This window comes from Aythya ferina (assembly GCF_964211825.1).
Source record: "Aythya ferina genome assembly, chromosome: 2".
Classification (NCBI taxonomy): domain Eukaryota; kingdom Metazoa; phylum Chordata; class Aves; order Anseriformes; family Anatidae; genus Aythya; species Aythya ferina.
Genome location: NC_140297.1, coordinates 42,523,830 through 42,537,457, shown reverse-complemented (window position 1 = coordinate 42,537,457; position 13,628 = coordinate 42,523,830). Strand labels below are relative to the sequence as shown.

At 38.1% G+C, this 13,628-nt stretch overlaps 1 protein-coding gene across 2 annotated transcripts in view; it reads right to left on the bottom strand.

Annotated features, from left to right (window-relative positions):
* LOC311432293 (uncharacterized protein) overlaps positions 1 to 13,628 on the bottom strand; it is a 239,213-nt gene that overhangs the window by 16,707 nt on the left and 208,878 nt on the right. For both annotated transcript variants that reach the window (XM_084510556.1, XM_084510555.1), the window contains exon 3: positions 10,703 to 10,876. In XM_084510556.1, the coding sequence (XP_084366682.1) occupies positions 10,703 to 10,876 (174 nt within the window). The remainder of the gene's footprint in view (positions 1 to 10,702; positions 10,877 to 13,628) is intronic.

The following is a 13,628-nucleotide window of genomic DNA, read 5'->3' as shown; positions in this document are numbered from 1 at the left end:
GCAAAAAATAAGGACTGCAATGAAAAACCTTAGATCTTGAGACTTGAAGTAAATGCCTTTAAATTAAATCTGCTCATTTTGTGTCATTCTCCAGCAACAAAAATGTCGAGGTACTGCTGCTCTTCAGTTGTAAGTTACTACAGCTAGAAATGCTGTTACTTTAACCAGGGCAGAAGTTTGTTCTGTAAACAGATCTCTTCCATCATTAATCTATTAAATCTATTCACTTTGGGCTGAAAACTTCAGAGTAACTTAACTCAGTAATGGGCAGGGGAGTTCTTCAAATAAAGACTGAGACTTCCTCTCTTCAAAACCAAACTTGATGCTACATACTTGAAGTCTTGACCCCCATTTTCATCAGGGATTTTTATTTTTTTAAGGGGGTGGGGGAGTGTCTAAATAATGATCTGAAATCTACATCCCAATGAACTAGACAGAGAACTTTCACAATTTCTTTTCCTCATGTAGTAGTGGCAAGAGATTTTGTCTTAAGAGGATGAAAAGACAATTCTATCAAGCTTCAATCTATAATTAATTCTTTTACTTTTCGACTCCCAAATAAAGCCTTAAGATAAACAGTCTGATTTGGTATCAAGTGTTGTTCATCATAGACTCTCCTTGATGATGCTAAAGCTTTCACGATTCTGTTTGACCTGCATAATGTACTGTATGTGGGGCAGTGAATTACATTCCTTTCTCAGAGACCATGCTGAATTACAATTTCTTTCCCACTTCTTTCAGAGGTGAATAATTGCACCTGTCCTCCTTAAGCAGACAAAAGACATTAAGTAGTGGCCAAATGGAAAGAAAGGTTTTAAAAGAAAATCACTTTATAGTTTGGTAGGAAAACAACTCAATCCAACCTTTCATCCAGCTGTATACAATATGAGGATTTCTACTTGTGCAGCTTCTGAAGAAAAGGAAGCTTTCAATCAAAGAAAGACTATGCTGATAACAAAGCAAAAATTGAGGTGCTGGCTAGAAGTTTAAAAAAGCCTACTTTTAAAATCAATCCTTGACAATATAAAAAAGGCAGCCACACATGTAAGTGTTTGTGGGCAAACTGTCTCATTTACATGATACAAATGAACAAATAAAATAAAAATTAAGATGTGGAAACAATAAAGCCGTAGGGCTTTTCCAAGACCACACAGAGATGCAATAGCAGCATGTAGAACGGAGTAGAAGTGAATATGTGGGAACAGACCACAACCTAGATCTCCTGACAACCTTCACACTGTTTTTGACCATGCTGCACAGAAAGGTCGGGTTTTGCTCTTACAGACTTCAAGTGCCTGGCAGGGAGATCAGCAGCGGCTCTGGTTTCATCAGAGCCATGCTGGCAGATATCCAAGGAAAGGTCACCAGGACAGAAGGACAGAGCTTCAACAGGGCATTTGCCTCTGGTGCCAGGAGATTTCTAGCACCTGATCATGCCACAGGGCCAGTGCTCAAAAAGATGAGGAAAACAGAGTGAATGCTGATGATACTATAGAGAATCTCCACAGATGTCTTTGCAATATTTCCAGGCTCTTTCTTTTTATTCTTGCATGGAAGCTGCCTCTATATCTAAGTTAGCTAGGCAAATGACAGAATGGAAGGACCAAATATTCTGCTGCTTGTGGAAGCTAAAGATAGTCTATTTGTCAAAATGCAAAGAGTCCATCTTGAAACTATGGAGAGGAATACCACTGAGAACTACTAAAATATTGAGACAGAACAGAACAAAACCAAAGAGACAAAGGGGTAATGCCTTGTGGGAGTGCCCTGCAGGGAACATGCCTCTTTTCCCCAAAAGCACAAATGTCAGTATTGAACATCCTTGATGAGAACCTGATGTAGCACAAAAGAGAGACACTGATTAAAAGGTAACTAATCATACATTACTTTCAGCTGGAAGTCCTGATCTTCAGGAAACACCTCCAGTCATCTTACAGTTATGGGTCTTAGAGTAAAATTAAATACTGTCTAGTTATATACTTGGAAACATACAGAAAAGTAGCCTGGTTTGACAGACAAGGTGTCCATTTGGGCTTCACGAAAACCAAAGCCTACTGCCATTCTTTCTTCCAGAGCCCCTGCTTTCCTTCCCACCTTTTATCCCACCTTGTTATGTGCTTTGGGACAGGGACAGTCTTTCACAGTATGTGTGTGTATCTCTGAGGTTGACACTTATTTTTTCCAACTCCCTTTGTAAACAGAAGTTGCCATTGACAGTGTTATTGAATATCATCCCATTTGCAGGACTGATGTAAACAAAACATCTTGTATGCCAAATGAAGCAGGTCTACATACAGAAGGAAAATTTCTATGCCTTCACTAAACAGGCTGGTTTTCAGTTAAATCAATACCCCCAATTAAAATTAAGAAGAAAGAGAAAGACTCCATCAGCAAAATTATTTGAAGCAATATTTGTTCAGACTAGTCCAAAAATCTTCACCCTTGGGGGCTGGAATACAAGGAAGTCTCCTGAGCATGTTAATTATTTAAAATGAAAGCAACGCAGTTGCTGGCCTTTTGAAATAATCAATCTTTCCAAAAGTGTCAGGTGTCTCCAAAACATGTGACAGGTTGGCAGTTTGTAGCATCTATTCTTGAGCCCTAATACCACAGTTTTCTCTGGAGCCTGGAGGAACTCATCACCTTTACTAACAATTCCTAAAGACAACCTGTCTGGCTCACTGAAAACGTAATGGAGAAGCTACAATTAGAACCACGGACCTCCTGTTTGCTCAATCAAACCAGAAAACCAAAACAAACATTTGAAGCACATGTACGCATATATAGAGACAGACGCATATAGATGAATGCAGACACAAATACATGTATAGATATATATGGGTATATATATATACATGTAGCTGTAAATTATAGACATTTACCAAGATCTGTATTTACTGCCTCCTACAAGTCTATCTTATGATCTAAATTTAGGGAGTTTTCTTCCCTTCTTTCAGAAGAAAGAAAAAGGCAGCATCTGGTTTGTATTTTTCAAGTCTGTTAAAAAATACCTTCTTTCTGTATGTATCTGTTCTTCAGTACACGAGAACAAAAAGCTGGAACCAGCAAGAAAATTCCTACAGATTCTGTTTGTAAACAGAAAGTTCCCATCTTCAGAGCAGCTGACCTTATTAGCACTTAGAAGCAGTGAGAAACTTTACAGTCATACGTACTTTGCTAATACTGTGGATATATATCCCTATATATTTTTGGTCATACCAAAGATTTCAATCAGATTTTCCACAAATAAATCTTTCTTATTGAAAATAAGTATACAAGTGTTACAGAAAAAGGATTTTTTTTTGATTTCTTCAATATTGTTACTTTGGATAAAAAAATTGTGTCCTATAAGTTTGTGGAAAATTTGATTTCTCTCTCCTGAAACACAGGTTACAGACATATCTATAAAATAGTGAACATGATTAATCCAAAATGTTCTTTAATTAATCTGTCTAGAAAGAATAACCAGGCATGTAATGACAATATGCAATGTGTAAATAAGCAGTGGATATAGAAAAAAAAAAAAAAAAAAAAACACATTACACTAACATTCGTACACAAAATGTCATAATATTGAAACCAAACAGCTCCAAACTCAAATTTAGTGTGGGCTTCTCCATTTCCCCACCCTTTTTGAAAAACACTTCTTGCAGATCCTTTGAAACACTTTACATTTTCAGTGCTTCCTGTCCTGAGAGGCCCTGACATTTCTAACCAGAGCAATCAGCTTCAAACTGGAATTGCCATTCCCCAGATGTCCTCCAGGATGGAGAACCTCACTTGGTCAACCTGAACCATCCACAAGCAGTGGCCTTCCTATCCCCGTGTTTGCCCTCCCAGGCCTGGCAGGCTGCATCCATGGTATTGTATCTTTGCAAGAGCCAAACAGACCATAGACAGCATTTAACAAAATTATCACAGCATTATATGTATTTTTAAAGTGAAACTACTCTTTGAGATAAAATACAGTAGACTACTTTGGCTAAAGTTCTACGTACCAGCAACTTTTCTCTACAACCCCTCAGAGAAGTACAATTTAAAAGGTTAATACACAAAACAAATATTCTGTATAACTCAAAGGCTGAATGTAAAACACATTCGTGGATTTTGTGATTTTTTTTCTTAAAGGCCTGGCCAAGTTTTAATGGGCTGTCACACACGAATGATTATGAAAGCGCTACAATGAACTGAGCTGATAAGCTGATCTGATCAGAATTAACTGCATGTGATTGCTGCTTTGAAAAGCTGGCCTAAAGAGGCAGCATTGAAAGCAATCTCACAAGTCACTGGTACCACTTGCCACAACTATAAGTAAGCACAGATGGTGAGAAAAGTTAATTAAGAGGCATATTTGTTTGGGGGTTTGAAATTTCCACCCCCCTCTTCCCCAAAGAAACCAAGCCACAGTGAAAATGTGTTTTACGTTTGTGGCCTAATAGGTTCATGTTTGTGAGGCTCTGTTCTTGTAGATAGAGGTAACAGATAAACAGAATAAATATTTTATGTCAGCAGTTAGCATATGGATTTGCACTTGATCACTAAGCTACTCATTGCACCTGATAGCTTGAACATCTTGTCAATTAAAAATATTCTTCATTTTCTTTCCTCCTACCAGCACAGCTTTGCTCTTGTATCACAATTGACATCCTACAAGAGAGACATTACCCTTATTCTCACTTAAATGACTGCCTCTTTCATTTTCTCCCTTACTTCTTCTTGCACTATTTCATAGGTAACATATTATAATACATAAGCCATTACAAAAAAATTGCTTCTGGTGATCTTTCTTTCTTTTCTCCTTGGTTGGGAACTCTTGTTCCCCCTTTCTCCAGCCCACACTCCATCTTTTCTCAGATTAATTGGCATCTTGGAGATACGGTGTGACAGTTCTCTACAAGGTGATCACCATCATTAGAGGATCAAAATACATCCCTTATGCTTCATATACTGTAATAGTGTAACCAAAGTGTCATGTAGCACACATTTTGTTCAACAGTTCTTCAACTGTGCACGTTCCTTTGGACCAGTTTCCATTATAATAATAATTATTTTTTTTTAACCTGTGGCTATTATAATGGCAATAGCCGGTTGCATCAAAGAAATACTGGTTTAAAAATGGTAGGGATCAATCTCTCATGAAAGACCCTGGAAGGTAAGAAAGAGTTAAGTCTAAGGACGGAGAAAACCAAGATTTCAGAACTTGAAGTGAAATTGAGAGGTTCTTAGACATTTCCAATTTATGCCTACTGTACTATTTATTTCCGTTCCCATCATTGCTGATTATAAGGATGTGCATGTGTAGAAGTTTCTTCATCTCTAATCAGACGTGCTCTATTCCATGAATCCACAATTCACTGTTCGTGACATTACAAAATGAATCAGGTAGGAGGATCAAGCCAGATCAGAAAGTGACAGCTTCTGTTTAAACAGATATCTTGGAAATTAGTGATGATGGAGGACAGTATTATACTGATAAGCATTTAACTCCTAGCACCATCTCATTCTCTAACAAGAGGTATAACGAAGTTATTTGCTGGAAAGATCTTGGTGAAAAAAAAATGAAACAAAGTGCTGATCTGTTCAAGCTTATATTTCTAGAGCAATAAAGGCCTGTTTTGGATAGGACACCCATGCTGTAGGTGTTGAACACTCCCTGAATTTAAGGAAATTTTCTTCTTTAAACATTATCTTTGTGCTATAGAGTACAGTCTCATCTTTTATGGGCTATCATAAGAATTTGGAATGAATCAGTTTATTCTTTCTGTCAGTCTTATTTCTGTGCTTTAGAACTGATTTTGAGTAGGATATAACATTTCTGAACTAGAATGTGATCCCAAACTGGGTATACATTTCAGATGACAGGATCACATCAGAAGGCTGGAGATCAACAACCACCACCAGTCCTACATTTAGAACCTTCCTATGTCTTTTTGCAGGGATTTTAGCCAAGAAGGGTGTCTGTGTACATAAACATATACACGCAAACTAATAATTTAGCCAGTGCACGTATCTGTGCATACACACAGAAATTAATAGTTACATCTCACATTCTCAGATGGTCCCTAAACATTGTATTATCTAATCAGATAAATATGGCAGGTTTTCTAATGTAATGAATGTATACAAAATAAATTGTTAAAAAAGTCAGTCGCTGAGGGCTCGGTACAGACGTTAATCCAATTTGTGTGGTAATGATCAAAACAGTCAATTTACATAAAACATTACAGCTGTGCAATATTACAGTCCTGCAGTTCTGTCATCAGCAGGAAGGGTTAGCTACCTGCCATGGAAATGTCTGTGATGCACTCTGCAGAGTCATGCTGACAGTGAATGGGACCTTCCATTAGTGTTGCCCATAGTGACAGCCTTGCTCCCTCCTTGCTCTTTCTGTCCAAGAGCTGTGAGTGTGAACATGTAAAGGGAGCTACAGCTCCTTCTACTGGGTCTTCAGATTCATAAGATTAAGAATCTGAGATCCTAATAGGGCTCAGAGAAATGAGTGAAAGAAGGCCATAGAGTTCTGTGCCGTTTCTTTTCTTTTTTTTTTTTTTTTTGAATTCTGCTTTGCACATTCCCACTAACAGTATAATTTCAGAAGCAATCACGCATTTAAAGAAGTTAGCAGAAAGATGTCTGGGGACAGGGTGTTGGAATGGGGACAGCAGTACTGCTAAGCAAACTGATTGTCTGATCCACATATGACATCTCAGATGTAACAGCTTGTAAACATTATCTGTAGAGCTCCAAATAATAACTTTACAGATTTAACCAATCATGCTTTGAAGGCTGTCACTGATCCAGTGAAGCGTGACCAAATCCCGTTAGAGTGCAGAATAGATTCTCGTGGAAAGTCTTTCATATGCTGAGTTGCATATCTAGATAAGGAATGCAAAGACACCACATGCACTATAGAGATGTATGCACATGACGAAATTAATACCTGCAACTGAATTCATTGCCTCATGGGCCTACAACAAAGGTTTCAAACCCTGCAGGGTACCTCAGTTTGCTGTGGTACTAGGTGCTCCATCAAAGAATATCACACTGACAAATTCCTTCTTAAAGAAAGACTGACTTCTCCATTAGTGAGAGTGGCAGATAGCTGTCACTGCTACATGAATATTCAAGAAAGACATAAGGGACTCCCTTAGAGTTTCAGCTGAAATAGTCTAAAGCAGACCAGGTCTTGCTGACATACCTGTGTTTTGCTTGCCCACTTTACACCATGCATTTCTTTAAAACTACAGCACAATGTAAGTAGTCATTTGTTAGAGTTAATTCACTGAACAGGATTTCTGAAGATCTGCTGAAATTCCTCCGGTAAATTAAGCGAGTCTTTTAGACACTGCAAAAAGCACGGGTAGAAAACCTGCACAGATGTGAAAGTGGTCAAAGGACTGTTACCATCCTGCCCAGTGGGGATATCAAGAATAACTTGGACTCTTCTTTATCTCTTTTTATCTTCCTTATGTGAAGCAAGTTCAAGAGTGTTAGATAGCTAGGTGTCTCCTCCTATTCTGAGCACTACACACTGTATTGTTCTGGCTGCAAGCCTATGCATGTGAATGCCAGATGAATTTCTAGTCCCTAATATAAAAAACAAGTAGTCATGTAATTTGTAAGGGCCATCGACCACATTATTACTGATATTAGCATACACAGATCCTACAGGATATCCTGCCTCCCAGGATAGCTAGGAGAAGTTAGCATCTTGTTTCTTCAAAAACTGCATTACACTGTTCACTGTGGTGATTTGCAGTCTTTTTTTTTTTTTCCTTAGGTAACTCCAAGAGCTGAAAACATACTCTGTTTAAATGAACTTCCTGTTCTTCTCTTTCTTAGGGTGGAAAGATTGCTTTTAATCAAGGACTGCTGCAGCATGGAAGAGAGATGCAGACTGTGTTCTCTGATCAGAAAAAAAAAAAAAAAAGAAAAAAAAAAAAAAAACACAACTGCCTTTGGCTCAGACATATTTCTTAGGACCAGCCAGAGTCATAAGGGTGTCTTAACACAGCACTTTGTATGATATTTTTACTTTCATTTTGGAGGAAATAAAATGAATTAGAGGTGTGTGTTAGGTTTTTTTTTGAGTTACATTTGGGCCAATTATCATGAATCTTTTTTTGTCTCCTACAGCTTTTTTTCAAACAGTAGAGAAATCCAAAGCGTTTCTCTTGGCTCTCTCTCCAGGGACTAATATCTTTAAGTACTTCAAGGCCAGATCCAACTCCCTGACATTTGTCTGCCTTGAACTTGCAAAGCGCTCGTAAGTTTGTTAGCCTCCAAAGCATCAAGAAACTACAATGATCTTTAGACATATTCCATGTGGGAGGTTTTGCAGAAACAGCTTCATACAGCAATAAAATCTACAGCTTGTTCTGGTGAACCTGTGTCAGATGAGGGCAAATAAAATCCTCAGAAGTATAGTAGATATCCAGTTGAGCATGTTACACTGTGAAGATTCATGAATAAAGGAGCTCCTCTGTATCCAGCTTTTATTGTTGTCATTTGCCATAGAAGTGTTGGTTTGAACCCAGATTAAACAAATCTAAGTTGGAAACAGGAACCAGACTAATTCTAACTTTATCACATACACTGCTACAGGTATTGAAGCAAATATTATGGCAGCATTTTCTCTTGAAAACTTGACCCCCATCCAATGCTGCAGGAGGGAAGAATTGAGTTTGTTAGAATGCCTTGCTCTGGCCCCATTTCTGGCCTCAAATCTGTGAGCCTGCAGAAGTAAGGTATGTATGGAAAAGGTATGTGAGTACAGTGGTAGTAGGCACTGCAATGGCAGTTAACCTGGTACAGCATCTAACCACCAGTGAAGTCACCTGCTGAGTAGCACCGCCTCTGATGAGCAGGAGCCAAGAAACGTGCCAAATTTTCTAGCCTGTCATACCCAGGGACACTGTGGGCAGGATTAATTAAACACTTCAGTTATTTACTTTGTGCTTCTTTACTTGGTTTTGGCTTTTCTCATGTGCACACAGATTTATGCAACTCTGGCTACTCTGAAACCTCTACTTAACAATTACCATCTAAATCAACCTCCAGATGGAGGTATCATTTCCCGTGACTACATATTAAAGAGCTTGATAAAAACAAATATTGTACAGGTAACGTGATTCCAGCTAAGTTACCACCAACTTTAGTCCAAACAAAGGAAAGAGGAACTGTGGAATTATCCTAAAAAAAGACTCCAGCATTTTGACTGACACTTTAATTTGTAAGGATACAAAGATGTCTCCATTTTTAAACCATCTTACAGGAAGTATAGCATCCTTCTTGTATGCCCTTTTGTTTAGTAGAGTCAAAGCTTGACTCACAGAGAGGGTAGTGTTTATTTTAAATGATCAAAGTTAAGGAGCAGTTAATGACTTGAATACCCACAGTTTATTAAGTTAAATTAAGCAGTACAGGGACTCTTTCTGAGCCATCATTCTAAACAAGGAAAATATCTGTGCCCTTCTGATGCCAAATACCTTTTTTCCCTTCACAACAGTTTTTATCATTTTCAATGACACCATAAGGGAATTGAGCAAACAACAGAGTCCATAGAGATGTTCAATTCACTCTGAGATCTCACCATCTCAGAAAAGAGATAAGACTTTACAAATTTATTCCCCTCCTTTATTTCAATTACCAAGTTAATGCTTCAGACAATTCCTAACCCAAACTTCTGGCCAAAAGTCTGTTGGCAGGTAAGATAGCAGGCCTAAATCAAATCACACAGATCTTGCAATAAGATTGCATAGCACAATTTCCCCTCTGTAGTAAAAACTGCACTTTCCCCTATTTTCCTACTAGAATTCACTGTAGGATGATGAAACTTCATTATATACACATGACAGGATGTTAAGATAGCATGTCCTTTAAGAAACGCTAACAATATCCAAAGCAAAGTTCAAATCCAAACATTAAAACAACAAAAAGCATAGAGTGGGAAAAAGGGAAGATTGCTTACACTAATGAGGTCTTCCCCAGATAACTCTCTCCAAGCCTTTCAAAAATAGAAACTAAAAGAACCAAAGGGCTCTACTATAAACAGTCTGCTACACAAATATGACAAAAACCACCACCAGCCTTCAGCTGCGACCCTTTCATGGTTGTCAAATTAAACCACACACCAACAGTGAGACCCCCTCCTCCTTCGTTTTGACCACCGGTTCATGCAAATGACAGAGGACCAATAGTTTTTGCCTAGCAACAAGACTGCATGTTCACTACTGATCATGTTCATGATAAGGTAGTGAATACTAACAAAGCTAATGATGAGAAGCGATTCCCTCCTTCGCTGACTCATCCGTACAATTTTAAATCTTCAAAACAAAGAATAATTCATTCATCTAACAAACAGACTAGAAAGAAAAAAGAAGCCATCAATAATAGTTTTTTCTAGCCTACATCCCAGATATTGAAATCAACGCATACCAAGGTACTTGCATCCAAGAAGGCTTGCTAAATGTACAAAAATACACGTATTTCTACCAAGCCATTAAACTTTCACATCTGTTTATATCTTAGGTTCATTCTAATATTTTCCAGGGTTACATTTAGTACATGGGAACCATCCTGACTGCCATGGGACAGAAGGAGCACTGGCTGAGCATGCTGAACCATCAGCCCCTGAGTATCACCACCTCCGAGAGAGTCATACGGCTCATTCATGTAACTGCAGAAAAGGTTAATTACTTACAGCAGGATGTCCAGCACAGTAGGTGTAGCTAGCATGGGACTGGTAGTGCAAGCTTGCTCTTGGGAAGGTGTATGTATTCCAAGCAGGTTGGCTGCTATTCCACTGGGAGCTAAAGCCAGGGCTCATGGTCACTCTCGATTTACTGTTTTGGTACGTTCTCACTGTGGAGCTGGACTATCAAAAAAGAAAGAAATGCAAAGTAAAAATAGCTTTTAGGGTAGAATATGAACAATGCAGCTACACAACTTCATTGCGCATATACAAACTGCCACACAGTCTAGACCAATTTTGAATCATTCCTGTAACAAACTGGGAAAAGCAAAAATTTGGTTCCTTCAAATACACCAGTGAAACAGCTACATTTCTCTAAAGCCCAAAAGCAAGACTGAATGACTGTTAGGCTTCAAGATAGGATGTAAATCAAATAAACAATGCATACGTAATAGCTATAAGGAGGTATTCTGAAAATGCATAGAAGGTGCCACCTTACAAGTTCCATAGTTGAAACTTCCATATTTATTAATTATAATGAGCTGAATATTGTCATTCATTGCACTGCTGATCTGGTGACTAGGATAGGCCAAACTGTTACAAAGCTACTTCTGCATTGCAAATATGTAACCATCTAAACAGACTTTTAAACATCACAATGTTTTGTTTTTTAATTTCTTAAATTGCAAAACAACAACAAAACACAAAATCTTATTTTATTTATTTTAAGTTAACTCAGTAACTTCAGTTGAAAGTGCCCCCAGACATTATGTGTCATCACTTGCGTTCTTTATGGCTTTCTCTGTTGTTGCCTTAACTGATTTTTTTCAGTTTCTAGCCCTCTTTTGTCAAAAAATAAAATAAATCCTAATAGATACTTGTACTGATGGGGTGGTTTATTAGTGCAGGAAAACAATGTATTATCAAAAAAGAAGCAGACGATACATTCAAAGTGAATGCTTTTTAGAAGGTATTTAGGTTGGCCTTCAACATCAGGTAAATCTGCTTTTTTCTCCATATTCCATTCCACATGTAGGTTTTGCTGCTTTGTTTTTTTCCTTGGTAAAAGTGTTCTCAATATCCCATGCAAATTTACACCAATTAATTGTGATTATTATAACCCCCAAACTGTTCTTTTTAAAGCATTAAATTCATCAAGGCCTTGGTAATATTACAGTGAAAGCTTTAGAAATACAAACACAAATAATATTTCTTAGAAATACTTATAAACGTCCCTGTTAGTAAATCGATGCTATCGATTTCAAAAGCTATATTCAAGAATGACGCTTCATTTATTTTTATCTTCCTTTCAAAGACAATTTTTATATGCAATATACGTAGCATTAATGACATGTTACTACAGGCCACCATCGAACAAGGTGTGTTACACAGCCCAAGACTATCCTTAGCCCAAAGTGCTTACAAGATAAATGAGGACTGGGAGAGAAGGAAAGAAGAGAAACTGATGCAGAAGCAAAGAAAACAGCTTTGGAAGCACGACTTTCGGTTTCATTTCAGTGCTTCAGCTCAGTTTCTCTGGGTGAGGATTAGTGAAATGGAAGGAAAAGGAATGGAGTAAAGACATTCAAAAAGGGTTTAAGGACGCATCTGAGATATAAAAATATATATCTTGTATAATCTTTCCTATTTTTATAACGTGTTTAGATGAGCTGGTTTTAGAAATTACTACAGTAGATGCCACATTGGCATCTGCTGAACATGCCACATTTATTTTGTTTAATTTTCAAAAGCTTAAGTACACAAAGTTTGCCTCAGTTATCAGCTGCTGTATAAACTTGAAGTTCAAGAAAAGGCCAAATGACTTCCTGCATGTGTTTATTTCCTGTACTGCCGATTAGGAAGCCTGAAAAGAGCAGTTTCCGCTCAACAGTTCTTAATATCTCGACAGATTCGCCTCCCGCCCCCACCCCTAAGCGAAGGATTCCTGCGGTGTGATTTCTAAAGATTTAACTTACGACTAGCTGAACACAAAGCGTATGAATGAACACTAAAACCCACACTAAACTCTCATTAGTCACTGTGTGTGACAAGTGGTTACTTTGTTCTTACAAAAGGCTTTAGGAAAAAAAATCTGCCCCTACAGTTAAAGGGGCTTATTTGAAATAAATCTTTTTGTATGAATTTAAATCATGACATATCAAAGGAAAGAGGCTATGGCTGCAGCTAGAGAAAAACTGAAGGGTTTTAATGTAGTGTTTTTTTTTTTTTTTTTTTTTTTTTTTTCTTTTCTTTTCTTTTATTTCTTCCCCTTTTACCCTCTTTCCCCAAGGAGCAGAAACGGTATTTTCTTTCCTTTGACGTATTACTTATCTTTCAGATCACTCCTCAAAGACAAATCTCTCTTTCTAGGTCCTGGTAGACTTGCTTCTACATCAGAGATGAGGGCTAGGTTTTGTTTTGGACAGATCAAGCAGAGTTTTAGCCATAATGTACTTCTTCACGTACATTTCTCCCCTTTATAAACATCAGGTATTTGAGCGTTGCTGCTTATTAACTCCTCTTGAGCAGTTCATCCCTAGACGAATATTGTGTGCATATTGAGCTGCCGTACCCAGACAATAGCTCTGTTCCCTCCTATTATTTCTGATATGTCTGCATTGTATGAACCACTGGAAATACCTCTCCGGATGATGGGATGCGAAGATGTATTGTCAGCTGTGGTGATTGTTAACTGGTTATTTTCCCCTTGTGTGTGTGCTACACAAAACCCATTCCTGTACCTAACCCCTGGGGCTACATTCGGGGACAGAAAGGAACCCCACCACACCCTTTCTGCTCTTCCACCCTTCTTGCATCATACGGTGAACATATGAGGAGTTGTACCACGCCATAGAGCTTAGAGGACTGAAAGCACAGGGTCCTGCAGCCAGTGGAGGACCCTGTGCTGGAGGAGGTTTCCTGAGGGAACTGAGGC